At 48.0% G+C, this 20142-nt stretch overlaps 1 protein-coding gene across 8 annotated transcripts in view; it reads left to right on the top strand.

The window, feature by feature from the left end:
• Positions 1-20142, top strand: part of SYNE2 (spectrin repeat containing nuclear envelope protein 2) — a 392381-nt gene that overhangs the window by 183446 nt on the left and 188793 nt on the right. For all 8 annotated transcript variants that reach the window (XM_051826403.3, XM_051826401.3, XM_051826405.3 and 5 more), the window contains 5 exons: positions 652-816; positions 3881-4210; positions 14302-14457; positions 15681-15922; positions 17286-19389. In XM_051826403.3, coding sequence (XP_051682363.3) covers positions 652-816; positions 3881-4210; positions 14302-14457; positions 15681-15922; positions 17286-19389 — 2997 coding nt within the window. The remainder of the gene's footprint in view (positions 1-651; positions 817-3880; positions 4211-14301; positions 14458-15680; positions 15923-17285; positions 19390-20142) is intronic.

Genomic DNA, 20142 nt, shown 5'->3' with positions numbered 1-20142 from the left:
TCATTTGGGCAGTGAACAGCGGATGGAAGACCTCTCTCTCTCTCTCTCTCTCTCTCTCTCTCTCTCTGTCACTGTCTGTCTCCGTCTTTCCCTTTCTCTCTGTAACTCTTTCAAATAAATAAAAAATAAATCTTAAAAAACAAAAAAGGCAAAGGACAGGCATTGGGTTTGGCTGTCAAGATGCTGCTTGGGCGTCAGTTTGAATCCCAGCTGCTCCTCTTGCCTATCCAGCTCCCTGCTAATGTGCCTGAGAAAGCAGTGGAGAACAGCCCAAGTATTGACTCAAACTGGCACGCATAGGGGACGCCTGCACTGCAGGTGGCACCTTAACCCACTGTGCCACTCCAGCACCAAGATGTTTGTAATTTAATGATGTAATTTGTCACCATTTTGTTTCACAAACTTCATGAAAGAAATAAAGATAAAGAAACATGGGCAAAATGAATGTGCTTTCGATGAGATGGGAGAGGTACAGAATTGGCAATAAAATATCTGAAATACTATAATCTTTGCTTAATCATTCTGGATGATTTATTGTCCCGTTGCTGTTTCAAGATGGAGGCTACTTAAGCAAACATTGTGAGTTACGTCATGATCGGTGAAGAGATTCGGAGAGAAATCACTGTACGTTGTTGATGGTCTGGTTTTCAGGACTCCGTGCAGAAGCTGGAAGGTCACGTTCAGGAGCACCAGTCCTACCAGGTTTGCCTCACGGAATCGAATGCCGCGCTGGACAGTCTCTCCAAGGAACTCGCCAGTTTTGCCGATCAGCCTGTGGATCGAATCGCAGTGGAGGAGAAGCTGCAGAAACTAGAGGTATTAAACCATGTCCAGACGCGATCGATGTTTTTAAAAATAGGCCTGAGTTACAACTGGGTTCGAATCATCAATGTCTTCTGCAGACGGCTCTTGGACAACTAAAGCTCTGACCAGTCATAAAAAAAAAAACGAGAAAGTTCTTTAGTGGCCAAATCCTTTGATAATCTTGGTTGAACCGTGCTTTGTGAAATGCCCAAGTTAATTAACTTTGTAAGGAGGAGAGCTTTAGCTAGCTCACAATTTGATAGGTCCAAGTCCAGGATCAGGCAGCCCTATTGGCTGGCATCTGGTGAGGGTGGCAGTGGTTGTACAAGGTGACCCAGGCAGCAGAGTGGGTGGCTGGGCCCAACTCAGGCTTTTAAAACCAACCGTCTCATGAGAGCTGCCTTCTGAGAGTGTGTCCCAGCGTCCTAAGGCCTCCCAACAGGCCCACTCCCCAAATGTCCATAGTTAGATTAAGTTTCCACCTTTGGGACAGGCAGTTGTCACAGCAGATAAGATGCTGATTGGTACGGCCAGTGCCGGGCCGTAGAAGGTTAAGCCTCTGCCTGCGGTGCTGGCATCCCATGTGGGCACCAGTTCGAGTCCCGGCCACTCCACTTCCAATCTAGCCCCGAAGATGGCCTAAGTGCTTGGGCCTCTGCCACGCACATGGGAGACCCGGAAAAAGCTCCTGGCTTCCCTGAATGTTGAGGCCATTTGGAGAGTGAACCAGAGGGTGGACGATCTTTCTCTCTACATTTATATAAATATATAACTCTGCCTTTCAAATAAATAAAATAAATCTTAAAAAAAAGCAGCTAGTTGGATTACCCACATCCCATATCAGTCTGCCTGGGTTGAAATCATGACTCTGCTCCCAATTCCAGCTTCCTGCTAATGTGCGCCCTGCGATGCAGCCAGGTGATGGTACAAGTAGTTGGGCTTCTGCCTCCCACACAGGAAACCAGGATTAAGTTCCAGTTTCCTGGTTTTGGCTTGGCTGAGCCCTGGTTGTATTGGGCATTTGGGGGAGGAACCAGTGAATGGAAGATCTCTCTCTCTCAAATAGAAATAAATACAATTTTGTATACACCCTCTTGTTATCATTAACTTACGGAAACTTTGGTGCTTGGGTGTGTTAACACCAGCGTGAGGTCAGGGGTCACATCTCACTCAAACCTCAGCAAGCACCTTGCTCATGGCCCTTGGAGAGCAGCCTGTGGCTCCGGGAAGCAGCCTGGTGGTTCCAGGACTCACTGCCTGGCCGAAGGATGCATCCAACCATACAGCAAGCCCTGGCGGGTGTGGGGGGATGTTTCCAGTTTAGCATTTTCCTCACGGGTGGTTAGAAGTTACGTGATTTTTACTTTATTCATTGCACCCCAGGATAAGGTTGAGCTCGTGTAAGGCTTCCAAGAATCTCAGCCTCCCTCCCACAGCTCCCAGCCGTAGGCGGTGAGAGGCCTGCAGCCTGTTCTCTGCATCCCCCAAACCCCTTCCTTGGTTTCTCATGATTTCCACACCCGAGCGACGTCTTCTCAGCCACCGCTTTCCCCGGCACCTGTGTTCAGCCGCTGCGGGCGCAGGCCTGGGAATTTCTCACGCCTTCCACCAAGAGACCTGGGCTTCCGGCAGAGCATCCCTTCCAGGGTGGCCCGACGCTGAGACAGGGCTGCCTCCTGTTTCAGTCGTGGGAATCTGGCAAATGCACTGGCTTCCGGTGTTCCAGGTGTGGCCAGGCTGCTGCTGCTGAAGCGTGAGACAGGGAGTCTCGCTCTCAGGAGCGCGGGCACCTGCTGAACGTGTGTTTGGTTCACTGCCTGGAACAGCCAAGGCTGGGCCAGGCCGAAGCGGGCAGCGAGGGACTCAATCTAGGTTTCCCACGTGGAGAGAAGGATCCCAATGACCTGAGCCCTCACCTGCTGCCTTCCAGGGTGTCCAATATTAGCAGGAAGCTGGAGTCAGGAGTCAGTCAGGAGTTGAACCCAGGTTCTTTGATGTGAACACATCAAATATGCAACTTTTTGTGTAGTTGTTACCATAGATTTTTCCCCCATTCTATTGCAACTGTTTACACCTGCGTCTGTCCTGCTGGACTGCAGGAACTTAAAGGAACTGTATTTTACTCATTTATGGAACCCAGTACATGTCTTAGTGCTTGGCTGTCAGTTGAATGAATGAATGAATGAGTGCTTACTGTGCAGCCCCATAAGCTAATGGTTAATGAATCCTGCCTGACTGACTTAGTAATTAAGGGTTATTCTATTTCTACAGTAACATCAGTAATTGCTATCATACCTCAAATTCCTTTTGAGTCTAAGTTTTCAAATTAGCCACATTCCTTCAAGCAGTTATTAAATATTAAGTTCTTGCTGTATATGTAAGGTGGTACATTAGAAGGGTTGATATCTTTTTTTTAATAAAGATTTATTTATTTGAAAGACAAAGTTACAGAGAGAGGGGGGGAGAGGCAGAGAGAGAGAGAGAGAGAGATCTTCCAAATTCTGGTTCACTCCCCAAATGGCCACAATGGCCAGGGCTGGCCCAGACGGAAGCCAGGAGCCAGGAGCTTCTTCTAGGTCTCCCATGATGTGCAGGAGCCCAATTACTTGAGCCATCTTCCACTGCCTTCCCAGGCACATCAGCAGGGATGCTGAATGGGAAGTGGAGAGCCAGGTCTCAAACTGCTGCCCGTATGGGATGCTGGTGCTGCAGCCCTGGGCTTTAACCTGCCACGCCACAGCTGCCAGCCTCTGAAAAGGCTGTGTTTAAACAGAGTATATTCAGCACTTAGCTATTCATTGCCTCCCGTGTCCCACAAACTGCACTGCAAACATGTTCTGTGTGGCTTGTTCCAAACCTCCTGGAACTTAGAAAATCCGCTTGAGAGTGGGATGCTCCATTGGCTTAGTTTTTCCCCCAAGTTTCTTCTTTGTGAGATGAATTGAGAAGTTTGCTTTCTTAAAGAAAAAAAATTCCACTGGGGATGCAGAATACCTGGTGGTTTGCAAAAGCTCATGAACTCTTCTGGCAACTGCCCAGCGACTGCATTTTGTAATTGTGTCCTCTCCGCTCATAGGAGTTCCAACATCAACTCAGTTTACAGGGCGGCGCGTTAGACAAGATTTCAGCTTTAGCCAAGTCCGTCCAGCAAAACACGTCGTCTGTGGGACAGAAGGTTATCAAAGAGGATGTAAAATCACTTCAGCATAAACAAAAAGATTTGGAAAGCAGAATCGAGTCTGCTAAGCAGGAGGCTGAAAGTCACCTCCACAGTGCTCACCTCCAGTTGCAACGCGCAAAGGAAGGGACAGGGGAGTTGACTGTGCCCGGCCGGGAGCAGCAGGAGGGCAGCCCGGAGGAGGCGGCTGCAGTGGGAAAGTTGGAGGAAGACGGAGACATAAACAAGGTAAGGGCTGGGAGGGCGCTCTTAGTCATGAAGACTGGGCGTGAAGAGGCGTTCAGCTCTGAAAAGCGGGTCGTGATTTCGCTATTAAGTCCTCAACGTGCGGCTATTTACGAAGCCCACTTACAGAAAGAGCCCGGCTTTCAGCGGGGAGACATTCCCGCTGAGGCCGTGGAAATGTCAGTCATCAATTTCGGCTTATTATTCTCGCTGGTAGGTAATCAGATACACTGCCTTGGGTCAAGGGCACAAACGAAAATTAGAAAAGGCAAAAGAAAAGAAAATGTGCTTTATCCTGTTTCTCAGAAAAAAAAAAATCCAAGAGCCCCATTTTGTTGTTGCTGTTGTTGTCGATTTTGATAATGAAGCAGAGACTGTTTGAAAGGCTGCGGTTTCTCTCTTTTTCCTTTGTTAACCCTGTAGTGGAAATGCGCTTTCCCGTGTGGTCATGTCACTTCCCGGGAGGTTAGCAGCGTTCAGACTCTGATTCTCGCTGGGGAGAAGGAACAATGTTTCCTTGGTTTCATCCTCAGCCAATGGGTTGCGTTTCCCTCTGGTCGCCAAAGCGCTTTCTCCTGACTTGTGGGTTGACATGGAAGAGGCACGAGGGGGCTATCCTGGGAACTGTGCTGGGAAAGGGGTCTCCCCAGCAGGCTGCTTCTCACCCTGTGGGGGCCACTTGGACAGCAGCAAAGGTTAGACCCGGCCAGGGTGAGCTCACCACCTGGCTTCACTGGCTTCGTAAATAGAATAAGCGGTTTCCGTGGAAGAGCCCTTGTATGCATGGATTTCAGGCATTTTCAAGTGCCCTAGTATTTCAGGAGCAAGAGATATGTTTTTTTAAAAAAAACAAAACAAAACAAAACAAAACTTGTAAGGGCAGGCATGAGTTACAACCAAGACACTGCTTGGAGTGCCTGCATCCCGTATTGGAGTGTCTGTCGGCTCTGCTTATTCCTCGCTTCCAATCCAGCTTGCTGCTACTGCACCCAGGAGGCAGCTAACGATGTACCAAGTACTTGGGCTGCCACCACCCAAGTGGGAGACCCAGATGGAGTTTGTGGCTCCTGCCTTCCGCCCGGCCTAGCTCTGTGGTTGTGGCTGTTTAGAGAGAAACCAGTGGGTAGAAGATCTCTGTCTGTCTGTCTGGCCATCTTTGTCTGTCTGTCTCTGCCTTTCAAATAAAATGAATAAAAATATATGCATACAATCCTAAAATGATTTTTTCAGAGCAGATGAAAGGACTTAAGTATTTAAATAATTTTTACAAATCTAGATGACAGAAAACTAGTTTAAGTTCTCAAACAACATTTTATGCTTTTGCTCTTTTGTAACAGGAATTTTTTGTGAATCTATGTTTTTTTTTTCTTTAATATCTATTTATTTATTTGAATGAGAGAGAAGGAGAGGCAGAGAGAGAGAGAGAGAGGTCTTCCATCCACTGGTTCACTCCCGAGTTGGCCGCAATGGCCGGAGCTGTGCCCATCTGAAACCAGGAGCCAGGACTTTTTCCAGGTCTCCCATGCCGGTGCAGGGGCCCAAGGACCTGGGCCATCTTCCACTGCTTTCCCAGGCCACAGCAGAGAGCTGGATCGGAAGAGGAGCAGCTGGGACTCGAACCGGCACCCATATGGGATGCCAGCACTGCAGGTGGTGGCTTTACCCGCTTCACCACAGCGCCTACCATAAGTACTGACTGTGTTTACTTTTATGTAGTATGAGGGCACTTTAAAAAGTCTGGGGAAAATGGAATTAAATGGTAGTTTATTTTGGTGCAAAAAAAATTTGAAATCCATGTATATGAAGGATCTTCAAAAAGTTAATTAAGATGCTTCTTATGAACATCTTGTATGGATTTCAAAAATGGTTGCACCAAATTTATCTTCTAACTCCATTTTCCATGAACTTTTGAAAGGGCCTTTGTATTAGATTCTGTAACGTTCGGCTATGTAAGGTGAAGAGCAACTTTAAGGTTGAACAACTAGTAAAAGAGTTCAAGTATGTGCATCGACAAATATGATACAGGTATGTAATGCGACAAATGCAGTAACTTAATGTAAACGACGTACGCAGGAATCTAAATTGTACCAGATACACAGAGTGCATAAAAGCACAATCGACTGACTTACAAATCTGACTCATCTGAAACTATTGTACTAATGGAAATGATTATTAACTCATTGAGAACAGTCAGACACCTCTTTGGCACAAGTTATTTTGCCCAAATGTGAGGATACCATCATCAGAGCTTAAACGCTAACACTATAGGGGCCGGCGCTGTGGCGTAGTGGGTAAAACCTCTGCCTGCAGTGCCAGCATCCCATATAGGCGCTGGTTCAAGTCCCGGCTGCTCTGCTTCCGATCCAGCTCTCTGCAGTAGAAGATGGCCCAGGTGCTTGGGCCCCTGTGCCCACGTGGGAGACCAGAAGAAGCTCCTGGCTCCTGGTTCGGGTTGGCTCAGCTCTGGCTGTTGCAGCCATTTGGAGGTGAGCCAGCAGATGGAAGGTCTCTCTCTCTGTCTCTGTCTCTCTCTGTCTCTCTCTCTCTCTGCCTCTCCTTCTCTCTCTGTGTAACTCTGACTTTCAAGTAAATAAATAAATAAATCTTTAAAAAAAAAAAAAAAAAGATGTCTGGCCGGCGCTGCGGCTCACTAGGCTAATCCTCCACCTTGTGGCGCCGGCACACCCGGTTCTAGTCCCGGTCGGGGTGCTGGATTCTGTCCCGGTTGCCCCTCTTCCAGGCCAGCTCTCTGCTGTGGCCCGGGAAGTGCAGTGGAGGATGGCCCAAGTGCTTGGGACCTGCACCCACATGGGAGACCAGGAGAAGCACCTGGCTCCTGCCATCGGATCAGCGCGGTGCACCAGCCGCAGCACGCCGGCCGCAGCGGCCATTGGAGGGTGAACCAATGGCAAAAGGAAGACCTTTCTCTCTGTCTCTCTGTCCACTCTACCTGTCAAAAAAAAAAAAAAATGTTTTCAACTTACAATGATTTTGTTGGGAAGGACCCGTGTCTTATGTCAAGGAGCATCTATAATTATCCAATTAATTTTACATACTTTTGGGATTCTAGTGGGCTTTTAGCTTTTTATTTTCTTTAGCCTCCCCAGAATTTTTAGGAAATGTATATTTCCTTTTGTTTTTTCTGTAGTAAATTTCATTCACCTTGGAGCATTCTTGGAAGTGTGACTGCACTTTTCAAAAATTGCCATCGTACGAGTGTTTATTTGAATCCATTGTCAAGCATTTCATTTTATATAAAATTAGAGATATTTTGGTTTTTTGTTGTTGTTGTTGTTTTGAGAGACAGAAAGAGACAGACAGACAGACAGAGCTTTTATGTACGTTTCATTCCCCAGGTGCCCACTATGGCTGGGGCTGGACAGAAGTCGGGAGCCAGGAGTGAATGCAGTCCAGGTCACCTGTGTGCATGTCAGGGACCAAACTACTTGAGCCATCACTGCTGCCTCCCAGGGTCTGCGTTAGCAGGAAGTTGGAGCTGAAGAGTAAGCCCAGATCCTCTAACGTGGCATGGGGGCGTCTTAACCACCAGGCTAACCACCTGTTCCCGCAAGGGGTGTTTTAGATCCGAACCTCTGGTTGGCTTTTTCTTTAATGTCAGAAATATTAAGGCAGAACCAAAGGCAAAGAACTTACCAGCTTTGTGGTCTGAAAGGTATGGGTGTTTATGATCCATACCCTACTGCATATTTTTGCCTGTGAATTTCTAAGATTTTTTAAGTGTGATCAGACAGAACCAACATCCACCACCCCTTTCCTGTATGCATTAGTAACAAATTAAAGCATGGTTTAAAGTGAGAACTGTCTAATCCCTTATGGTTTTAGATGTCCCTAAACAGAAATGATAAAGAAGAAAATCAAAGAAACGTGTACATTCATAATTTATTCTTTTTCTAAGATTTTATTTATTTTTTTTTTATTTTTTTTGACAGGCAGAGTGGACAGTGAGAGAGAGAGACAGAGAGAAAGGTCTTCCTTTGCCGTTGGTTCACCCTCCAATGGCCGCGGTGTCTGCGGCCGGCGCACCGCACTGATCCGATGGCAGGAGCCAGGAGCCAGGTGCTTTTCCTGGTTTCCCATGGGGTGCAGGGCCCAAGCACCTGGGCCATCCTCCACTGCACTCCCTGGCCACAGCAGAGAGCTGGCCTAGAAGAGGGGCAACCGGGACAGAATCCGGTGCCCCAACCGGGACTAGAACCCGGTGTGCCGGCGCCGCTAGGCAGAGGATTAGCCTAGTGAGCCGCGGCGCCGGCCCTAAGATTTTATTTATTTATTGAGAGGTAGAGTTACTGACAGTGAAAGGGAAAGCCAGAGAGAGAGGTCTTCCACCTGCTGGTTCACTCCCTAATTGACCACAACGGCCTGACCTGCGCCGATCCGAAGCCAGGAACCAGGAGCTTCTTCTGGGTCTCCCACATGGGTGCAGGGGCCCAAGCACTTGGGCCATCTTCTACTGCTTTCCCAGGCCACAGCAGAGAGCTGGATCAGAAGTGGAGCAGCCGGGACTTGAACCGGCGCCCATCTAGGATGCTGGCGCCACAGGAGGAGGATTAACCTACTGTGCCACCACACTGGCCCCGTAATTTATTATTTTTCTAAAAAAACATAAAGTGGCATCACAATTGCACTGGCATTTTAATCTTTCTTGTCCCATTGCTTGCAAATGGCAATCTATGTGACAAAGTTGCCTTTAGTCAAATACGAGCAGGAGAGTGTTTGCCGTCCTGGTTAAGACACTCCCGGCCAGGGTCCTGGCATGGTGGCACGCTGGATGAAGCTGCCGCTTGCAGTGTGATTCAAGAGACCCAGCTGCTCTGCTTCTGATCCAGCTTCCTGCCAATGATAAAGAGGCTCACGTCCCTTATGAGGGTGCCTGGTTCAAGTCCTGACTCTGACTCCTGACTCCAGCTTCCTGCTAATGCAGATCCTGGGAGGCAGCAGCTGATGGCTCAAGTACTTGGGTGCCTGCCACTCACGGGGCAGCCCTGGATGGAGTTCTTTCTGTCTGGGGAGCTCGCCTCCCTCTTCCCTTCCCTCTTCCACCCCATCCCTCCCTTCCTCCTTCTCTCTCACATAATAAATACATTTTTTTAAAAAAAGATAGGGAAAAATAATCCTTATACCATTCATCTGTAATCACCTCTTTAACCTCCTGGTTACTGGGTCTAATCATATTTCTGAATTGTTTTCTGTTCATTTCCTAAATTTCTGAGCCTTTAGAGTTTGATGGTTAAGAAAGCATCTGTCGTAAGGCCGGGGAAGGAGATGACGGCAGGTGCAGCAGAATGCACAGGGCTTCCAGCTCGCGGTGACGGCAGCGAAAGCGCCGAGTTAGTACTGGGATAACAAGGGGAGCCGCCTACAGGAGAGAGTTTTCAGCCTTGTCCTGAATGGTCTCTATCCTGGTAGCTTAGCAGACCTGACAAACTGCGGTGCCTCGTTGGGCTGTGTGCCAGCCCTGTCCTTGTCTCACAGCTTTGCTCTCTCTGCTCAGTGTCCAAGTTTTGCCTCTTACTCTGGAGGTGTTTCCACAGTCCGGGCTCGATTCCTTGCTAGGATAAATGACTCACACAGTGTGCATATTAACCTCTGTCTCCAAGCAACATGTGTTTGAAAACACGCTCCCACATCCTAAAATCTCAGGCAGATGGAGAGGAGACATTAGACCTTCGCAGCCATTGTATTTCTGGCTAGGACACTGAAGTCCAGCCGAGCTAGGATGGGACCCCGCACATCCTGTCTGGAATGCTGGCCTGACACTTAGAACTTGACCATTGCACAAAATATGCTGCACGGGTGGAAAAATTGAGGTCCGAGTTAAGTTCTCGGGACACGTGGCTAAACGCGTTCAAATAGGGTTTCTATACCCTGCGACCTTCTAGAACCGCACGGTGGTGCCCTGCTGTGCTGTCTGACCTCTGTGGGGACTGTGTTCAGTTCGGGCTTCTCCATCCTGGAATCCCAGCCCTTGTGTCACGTTCCCTGCAGCCACTCCTGACCTTGCTCACGGGTGTCTGGTCCTCAAGTTATTTCCACGCCGCTCTGTAACCCACTGTGAGTGCTGACAATAGAAGACCAAGCACAGCCCCCGTGTTTTCCCTCTCATTGACTGAACGGGCAGTGAGCACTCAGACACTCGTACAATCTGTGTTCTCTAGGCAGAGTCTGACTATGGGCACAGACGGGAAGAAGCGCAGTTCCATAAGAGCTTCTAGCCAAGGGCTGTGCCCTGGGTGCCTGCGTCAGAGAGCGCTCCCCTCAGGGCTGACCCCTGTGGTCTAAGACTCTGGGTCAGTTGCAGATAACAGGGCACAGGCCTGGGCGTGGGGAGTATTTGTGGCCCAGGATGTCGTGAGCTTGAGGAGTTTCAGCCGCTGTGGCTGGAGCCCAAAGTAGAGGGAGGTGACAGTGAGAGACTGAGTAGCAGGTGTGGTGGCGACACCTGTGTGCCCCACGTCAACGCTGTGGACGTCGGACTGTGACCGTGGCACCCTCTGAGTCTGTCGCTCTGCCTTTTGGTCTTCTCTCTGATGGCACTAACGCTGAGGTTAGAATTGCCTTTCACTGCTGAGCTGCAGGAGGCGAAGAGACCCAGGGTGCTTCAGAAAGTCCGCGGATAATGAAATTAAAAGATAAGTTTCTATTGGTGCCTGCGAAGTTTTCTCAGAATAGCCATTTCCCCTGACTTCTTGGAGATCCTCCTTCCAGGGTGGCAGGGGAAGAATGGTTAGGAGAGAATTTTCTTGGAAGCCAATCAGGTCCTGGGGTCTGGGTTCTAAGCTCCATGATGCGAGCAAAGGAACACCACCTTTGTCATTTGAAGCTCTCGTGTGACGGATTCTGTTGAATCCCTCAACGGCTAGAGTAGGAACGTGGCTTTGGGGTTGGTTGACAGAGGGAGTTCTGGGGTGCTTTCAGGTTCCCAAGTGTAGCTTTTCTGGCTGTGAAAGGCAGCCATCACACACGTCGCTGGTGTTTTCCTGGGTAAGTGCGGTCTTCAGGCATGTGTTCATCAGGTAAGCAAGACCAAGTACTCCAAATTCTTACTTAGATAAAGAGGGGTGGGCGTTTGGTCTGGTGGCTCAATCCCTCATGGGGAGAGGGCACGAAATGACCTGTGCTAAGGGCCAATTAAGAATTTCAAAGGGCCTGCCCCTGTGGTGTGGGGGGTGGGGCCGCTGCCTGCAGTGCCAGCATCCCATGTGGGTGCTGGTTCGGGTCCCGGCTGCTCCACTTCCAATCCAGCTCTCTGCTGTGGCCTGGGAAAGCAGTGAAAGATGGCCCAAGTGCTTGGTTCCCTGTACCCGCTCAGATCAGTGCAGCTCTGGCCATTGCAGCCAACTGGGGAGTGAACCGGCGGATGGAAGACCTCTCTCTCTCTCTGCCTCTCCTCTCTCTCTCTCTGTAACTCTGACTTTCAAGTGGATAAATAAATCTTAAAAAAAAAAAAAAAAAAGAACAAGCCCAGTAACCCTACATAGCTGGGATTTTCTACCAGTTAAAAATGGTGAAGCTCCCAACACTATTTATTTTATTAAAAAAACAAAACAAAACAAAACTTGATTTTAGAATAGTTTTACAGAAAAGTTGCCAATATGGTACAGAAAATTTCCTTATGCTTCTGCATGCAATTTCCACTCATGTTAACATCTGATAGTACTGTCTTGGGATATATTTTTTAAAGATTTATTTATTTATTTGAGAGTCAGAGTTACACAGAGAGAGAAGGACAGAGAGAGAGAGAGGTCTTCCATCTGCTGGTTCACTCCTTAGTAGGCCACAACAGCCAGAACTGGGCCAATCCGAAGCCAGGAGCCAGGAGTTTTTTCCAGATCTCCCACACTGGAACAGGTGCCCAAACACCCGTGCCATCTTCTACTGATTTCACAGGCTGCAAGAGAGCTAGACTGGAAGTGCAGCAGCTGGGGCTCGAACTGGCATCCATATGGGATGCCAGCACCGCAGATGACAGCTTTACCTGCTATGCCACAGCACCAGCCCCTCTCTTGGGATGTGTGTGTGTGTGTATATATATATATATATTTTTTTTTTTTTTTTTGACAGGTAGAGTGGACAGTGAGAGAGAGAAACAGAGAGAAAGGTCTTCCTTCCGTTGGTTCACCCCCCAGTGGCCGCTGCGGCCGCTACGCCGCGCGGATCCGAAGCCAGGAGCCAGGTGCTTCTCTTGGTCTCCCATGTGAGTGCAGGGCCCAAGCACTTGGGCCATCCTCCAGTGCACTCCCGGGCCACAGCAGAGAGCTGGCCTGGAAGAGGGGCAACCGGGACTAGAATCCGTGGCGCCGGCTGGGATATTTTTAAGACAATATTGTCGGGCTGGCGCCATGGCTCACTTGGTTAATCCTCCACCTTCGGCGCCAGAATCCCACATGGGCATCGGGTTCTAGTCCCGGTTGCCCCTCTTCCAGGCCAGCTCTCTGCTGTGGCCCGGGAATGCAGTGGAGGATGGCCCAAGTGCTTGGGCCCTGAACCCGCACGGGAGACTGGAGGAAGCACCTGGCTCCTGGCTTCCAGTCGGTGCGGCGTGCAGGCCTTAGCGGCCATTTGGGGGGTGAACCAACAGAAGGAAGACCTTTCTCTCTCTCTCTCCCTCTCACTCTCTGTAACTCTACCTGTCAAATAAACAAATAAAAAATCTTTAAAAAAAAAAGACAATATTGTCATCCTTATTTGCAGTCGTGGACTCATTTTAGTCACTTTATAGATTTCATGTCCTACATGTGGTAGAATTACATGACTTTTCATTTGTAATTCAACCTGAAAGTAAAAATTAATTCCTTGGCACACTGATGGGAAGTTTTCCGAATCACTGGGGTGGTACCTGGTTCGTGCAAGCGCTCAGCAAACACGGGGGCACTTCACCGAGTTGGCGGGCAATAGAAAGGAAAGGGAAATCCGTGCGTAGTTCTATCAGGATGAGCATTTCTCGTGACCCTTTATAGGCCCTTCCTCCGCAGAAGGAATGAACAGGTGGATGGAGGTTCTCTGTCTACGTGTCCGTGGAGGGCCTCGGAGTTTTAGAACTCTCTCCAAAGATGGGATTTCTCCACACGCAACCTTCCTGTCTTACCCCGGCTGTAATTCTTACTGCCAGCTGTCTTCAGGTGTGGCTTACTGTTGGTACCATAGCGTCTTGGTGTCCCTTCCTCCTACCCACTGAAACTACCCCTGGGCCACAGTAAAACATTATTTTTCTTATTCTTGCCATCGCAGTAAATACCAAATATAAGTAGACTTCAAAGAGTTCATGGAAAATGGAGTTAAAGGATGTTTATTTTCATACAAAAAATGTTGAAGTCTATGCATACAAGGGTCTCCAGAAAGTTTATGAAAAATGCCTAGTATGAAAAACTGAATAGATTGAAACCGACTTGTGCCACAATAAATCTGTGTTGTAATTTCACTTTTCCATGTCAGTTTTGAAGCACCCTTGTACACATATTGGAACTTTTGTTTTTTTCCTGTATCTGTGTTCTTTAAGATTATAGATTATGAGGTTGGTGCTGTAGCGTAGCAGATAAAGCTGCCGCCTGCATTGCCGACATCCCATATGGGCGCTGGTTCGAGTCCTGGTTGCTCCACTTCCGATCCAGCTCTGGGAAAGCAGTGGAAGATGGCCAAAGTGCTTGGGCCCCTGCACCTGTGTGGGAGATCAGGAAGAAGCTCCTGGCTCCTGGCTTCTGATCAGCTCAGCTCTGGCCATTGTGGCCAATTGGAGAGTGAACCAGCAGATGGAAGACCCCTGTCTCTCTCTCTGCCTCTCCTCTCTCTTTGTAACTCTGACTTTCAGATAAATAAATAGATAAATAAATCTAAAAAAAATAAAAATATTATAGATTATGCCCCAGTATTTAAGGAAGCAATGCTAGTTCCTGTATTTTCTCATGAGAAAAAGTTGTATGGAAAAAAAAAAGTTGCCTTTGGTAGTGCCCAAATATATCTCTTCAAAGCCTTTACTCCAACTAAATAGAAGCATCTGAAAAGTTTTTATCAAGAAAAATAAAAATCATTCCTTTGGAAGGGGGACTGCTCAGCAATTAATCTCTTTATGCTTTCAGAATTCAGCTGTGGAGATGATTTTGTCAAAACAACTTTCCCTTGGCGTTCAAGAAAGCATGAAAAACAGCGAAGATGAGCAGAAAGTCAGGGGGCTGCAAGATCAACCTTTAGAATTGGATGTCGTGTTAAGAAATGAACAATTAAAAGAGATAGAGGTACTGGCAACATGATTGCATCGTTTACCCAGTGCAATACAATATGCGTTAATTACCAAAAACTTCCTCGCACCGAGTGAAAAGTCTTATTTAACCTCTGCCTGATGATCAATTTGGTAACTGTATAATTATGTACTCATCAGTGAGTTGCATCAGTCTTTCCATTTACAAAGTGTAAGATTTAATGAACATTAGTCTTCTTTCTCTTGCACAAAGTTCCCGAAAACTTACTCAGTAAGAAAACTTGGAGATTTTGACTTGTCATTGTTCCTTTTCTTGGTCACACGTATTCTTCGGATTCTGACACAGCCCTTTTATTTCTTCCTAATGATCAACATTATGGGGTCTTCCTGTTTTGTTTTTACAGCTGTGTTTATGTATTTATGTACTTAAAACTATGTGATCTAAAAATCCAACACGTGGCTGTGTTTTTAAAAGCGGGATTATAGATGATCCCTACAGTTTTAGCTAAGTTTACGTTACAGTAAATATGTATAGGTGCGGGTTCAAGACCCGGCTGCTCCACTTCTGATCCAGAGCTCTGCTATGGCCTGGGAAAGCAGTAGATGGCCCAGGTCCTTGGGCCTCTGCAGCCACATGGGAGACCCAGAAGAGGCTCCTGGCTGCTGGCTTTGGATTGTTTGTATTGGCACAACTCCAGCCATTGTGGCCAATTGGGGAGTGAACCAGTGGATGGAAGACCTCTCTCTCTCTCTCTCTCTCTCTCTCTGTCTCTCCTTCTCTCTGTGTAACTCTGACTTTCAAATAAATAAATAAATCTTAAAAAAAAATACATGTATTTGAAACAGCAGAGAGAAGTGATAGGTGTAAATAATAAAAATCAGGCGAATGACCCTTTAGACCTGGTAGAATCTTTGAAGAGAACGGGATGAAGTTTTAGTCTTGGTTTTAACTTGATTCTAGGGGAAAATACTTTAAAGTATTTTAAGAACGTTTGTTTCTCTGTGGACAAAGGAAATAAGTGGGGACTTCGAAAAGTGCATGGAAAATGGAACTTGAAAAATTTTTGTTTTCCTGTAAATCAAGTTTGCGATCAATGCACAGTTTTCTCATTCCACGCATTTTCCATGCAACCCTTGGAGACCCTTTGGGTTTAAAACAGGGTCTTGTGGAATGTACTACTCGAGGGGAGGAGGAAAGGGAAGAAGTGAATGAATGAACCAGGGAATGAATGCTTCACTGGGTTGCCTGCTTGCTTTTAGGAATTATACGCCCAGCTGGAAGCAAAGAGAGCAGCCATCGAAACACTGGCCGAAGCCAGCGCCTTGGGTCTCCACGACACCGGAGACCCCGCCCAGCACTTGGACACGCTGCTCCAGGCTCTTGCGACTTTGAAGGAAGACAGAGAAAGCCAGTATTGTCTCCTTGCAGATTTCCAGGGGCAGCTCAGCGTGGCCGCCACCTCCGTGAAAGCCTGGTTGGCGGAAAAAGAAAATCTGAAAGGGTAAGTCTGAGAACTTGGGACTTCGCGTTCAAGGCGCTGTCTCTTCTGCTTTGGCCGGGCAGGGTTTTAAGACTGGCTGCCGGGGAATGATGTCGTGACCTGAGGAGTACACGGTAGGAAGCCGTGCGTGGGGGAGCCCTCTGAATCTCTCTGGGTCGCTGACACAAGACCTCGTGGATTAGATGGGAATTTATTTCTCACGGTTCAAGGCGCTGGCAAGTCCGAGATGGAGACCGTGGCAGGGGCAGGCATGTGGTGCAGAGGGCTGAGCTGCTCTGTGGGATGCCTGCATCCCGGATTGGAGCCTCTGGGTTCGAGTCCTGCCTCCCGCTCCTGATCCCACTTCCTGCTGGATGTGCCCCTCGGCAGGCAGCACTGGGGATTTCAAGTACTTGGATCCCTGCCACCCACGCAGCAGAGACCTGGCTGGAGCCCCTGGTTCCTGGCTTCCGCGTGTGTGACCCAGCCCCAGCTGTTGCAGCCATCTGGGAGTGAACCAGCAGATGAAGATCTCTCTCCCTGTCCCTCTCCCTCTCCCTCTGCCTCTCCCTCTGCCTCTCCCTCTGCCTCTCCCTCTGCCTCTCCCTCTCCCTCTCCCTCTCCCTCTCCCTCTGCCTCTGCCTCTGCCTCTGCCTCTGCCTCTGCCTCTGCCTCTCCCTCTCCCTCTCCCTCTCCCTCTCCCTCTCCCTCTCCCTCTCCCTCTGCCTCTGCCTCTGCCTCTGCCTCTGCCTCTCCCTCTGCCTCTGCCTCTGCCTCTGCCTCTGCCTCTCCCTCTCCCTCTCCCTCTCCCTCTCCCTCTCCCTCTCCCTCTCCCTCTCCCTCTCCCTCTCTCTCCCCTTCTCCCTCTCCCTCTCCCTCTCCCTCTCTTACTCTGCCTTTTGGATAAATGAAAGTAGATAAATAAATAAGGTTTTGAATACCGAGGCCCTTGCAGGTACATTGTCTAGTTTGTTGTGCACTTGGCAGAAGAAACAGGAAACTTCTGTGGGTTCCTTTTGGTAAGGGACCCCCTGCCATGACCTAATCACCCCCCACAGATCCTGTCTGCCAACACTGTCACATTAGTGATTGGGTTTGCAACATACGGACCTGGGGGGATACAGACAATCAACTCAGTGCCGGCCCCTCCTGTGGTTCTTTGTTTTTATTATTATTGTTTTACAGCTGAGACTTTTACATTGTCACACACTGAAAGCTATAGTTTAGAAGATTCTGCTTTTTATTTTCAGAAATGAGTGCTGTTATAGACACCCTCAATGTTTTCTGTGCATTCAAAGCAGAGCCAGTTTCTCCTATGCCGTCAAGCCCCGTGTTGCTGTCTACTAAATACTAAGAAGCTCTATCCCCCTCTTTCCTTTTCTAGAGGTTCCCTGGACATTGCAGCCCATCTGGACAAAATTAAAAAACTGTTGGCATCGATAGAAGAAGAGAAAGGATTGCTAAGCAAGCTGAAAATGGAATGGGAAAATGTTTCAGAACATCTGACTGGCATGGATCAGAAGTTGTTGGAAAGCCAGATGAAGCAGCTTGAACGTGGGTGGGAGCAAGTAGAACAGCTGCTTCAGAAGAAGTATTCCCAGCGAGCAGTGGAGCGCGACGCATTCGCCTCCCTCGTGAGCAAGATCCGCGGCCTGGAGATGTCCCTGCAAAAGCAGCAGCAACGTCTGCGCTCAAGGCTGAGCTCAGCAGGAGCCCAGGAGGGAGACCAGAGTGTGGTCGCCTCGGCCACTGAACTCCAGACGCTGAAGCAGGGGTTTTCTGTCTTGAAGGGGCAGGCTGAACTTCAGATGAAGAGGCTCTGGGGAGAAAAAGACAAGACGATCCTGGAAGACGCAATAAATAATCTGAAAAGTCAGTTGGACGCGTTGGAGCCGTTAAGTCTAGAGGTAGAAAATCAGATGAAGAAGTGTGAGATGAGCATCGAGGTGAGGGAGACCATCCTGTGGGTCAAGAATCTGTTGGGGGAACTCGTTCACCCCGTTTCCCTTCTCCCAGAGGACATTTTGTCACAGATCCGAAAACGCAAGGTGACACACGACAGCATACTGGAAAAGCAGCAGGCCGTGGAATCGTTGGCCGAAAAGGTCAAAGATCACATTTCTAATCTTCCGGCAGACGAGAGCAGTGATTTGCAGTACCTGCTCAAGTATTTACAGAATCAGTACCAAATGCTAGTTCTAAAATCAACAGAAAGATCCCAGCAGTTAGAATGTCAACTGGAAGAGAGAAGCAGACTTTTCACGGTGATAGGGAAGGTGCATTCGACGCTGCAGGAAAGTGAGATGCTAATGACAGACAAGATGGGAGCCACCTGCACAGAAGCGGAGCTGGGACGCCACCTCGTCACTTTGAAAGGATCTCAGGAGGAACTGCGGGAAGTTGAGAGGCTGATCTCAACACAGCTCCCGGAACTCGCCACCATCTCCGAGGATCTCAATGTGTTTGAACGATTATTTCTGGATGACCAATTGAAAAATCTTAAGACTAGGGTCAGCAGAACACAGAGATTCATCGAGAATAGATGCGGGGAAGTAGAACACAAAGTAAAGTTTTTCAGAGAATTCCAGGAAAAAATATCCGTGCTGCAGAAGGAAGTTGACGATCTACAGCACAAGGAGCTGCTGCTCACTCAAGAAATAAACCAGGATGCAAAACAAGAGTTTCGCACTCTGAAAGACAGACTCGCCGGTATTCAGTGCGGCGTCTTACAGATGTTGAAACTTAAAGAAGTGTTTGAGATTATGGGCCTAGAGTGGGATCATTCGCGACTGGACCAATTACAAAGCCAAGTGAATGAAAAAGAAAAGGAGCTTGAAGAACAAATGAAACAGGTGGACCTGTTTGTGACCGCGCGTGACAAATATCAGGAGTCCCTGGATAACATGAGGGCTGTGGACCTGCACGTTGAGAACAGGGCTGAAGGCCTTCTGAACGCTCCTGGCGCATCACCAGAAAGCTGTCTGCTCCAGGCCCAGATTCTGGACCAGAGACTCGAGAAGACCAAGTGCTCATACGATGACCTGATGAAGCAGCTGACTGAAAGCGAGGCCTTCGACGACTCATTCAAAGAGAAGGAAATAGCACACATAATGCAAAAAGCAGAAGAAAAGGATAACTTACGCAAGCTCCTGCAAAACATGATCTCACACTTCCAGCCGAAAGACACGGATGAGAAGAATTTGCAGGACAGACTCGAACGTTCCTTACGTCTTTTAAATCAGATAGAACGTCAACTACAGCAGCCTTTACTTATACACTTGGACGTTGCACACATTCAAAACGAAAAGGACAACTGTGAAGCATTTTGGGAGCAGGTTCAGGCAGAAATGTGTGCTGTTAGAGCTGTGGCTGTGCCCGAGACGCAAAGGGAGGAGAGAACCCCTCCTGAAAGCAGGGGTGTGCACGCAACACTGCGTGACGTTGAAGATCTTCAGAGGCAGCTCCGCACAAGCATTGACTTGCGCAAAGTGAGTTTTGTTTTTTTAAATTGGGCTGTTTTAATTCCATGGTTTTCTGTTTTACTCTGTTAATATTTGTACTTCTAAATAAATATAGGTTCTATAGGAGACTTCTCTTCAGGGTAATTTCTGAAGAGTTGCAATGAGCCAGTGCAGAATCTTGACTCATTCTGTATGTAAATGCAATGCTTTATACTTTGAGAAAAAGGTCTGACGTTTTTGCTTCTCATACTATCTAGAGAGCTCAGAAGGCAGTGTGTGTGTGCGTGTGTGTGTCCTTGTTTGCTTGTTTTAGAGATAGTACGGTGTCATGGAAGAAGTATGAGGGTTCTTGGTAAAGTCTGGAAAGCGGAGTTAAAAGATGAGCTCATTTTGATACAAAAGCATTTTGAACTCCATGCATGTGAAGGGGCTTCACAAAGTTCATGGGAAATACATATTATGAAAAATTATGCGTGAATGTTTTTAAAATTTGCACCCAAATAAACATCTTTGGGTTCCATTTTCCGTGAACTTTTTGAAGTATGGTAGAAGAAAGAACACCAGATAACATCTGACATTTATTTAAAGCTTGCAATGCGCAAACCACTCCAGTTTTCATCTTCATGGCTCCTGCACCCACCTGGGAGACCCAGATGAAGTTCCTGTCTCCTGGCTTCATCCTGCTGCAGCCCTGGCCATTTGACTCTTGTGTTTCAGTGAGAAGAGTTGGTACAGGGACATCCTTGGTGCTCCCAAGCTAAAATGGTGGCACTGCTATGA

Source organism: Oryctolagus cuniculus, chromosome 20 (assembly GCF_051225735.1).
Source record: "Oryctolagus cuniculus isolate XC-2025 breed Fujian yellow rabbit chromosome 20, ASM5122573v1, whole genome shotgun sequence".
Classification (NCBI taxonomy): domain Eukaryota; kingdom Metazoa; phylum Chordata; class Mammalia; order Lagomorpha; family Leporidae; genus Oryctolagus; species Oryctolagus cuniculus.
Note: the sequence above shows the minus strand (reverse complement) of the source record. Positions and strands in the feature narration are given on the sequence as shown.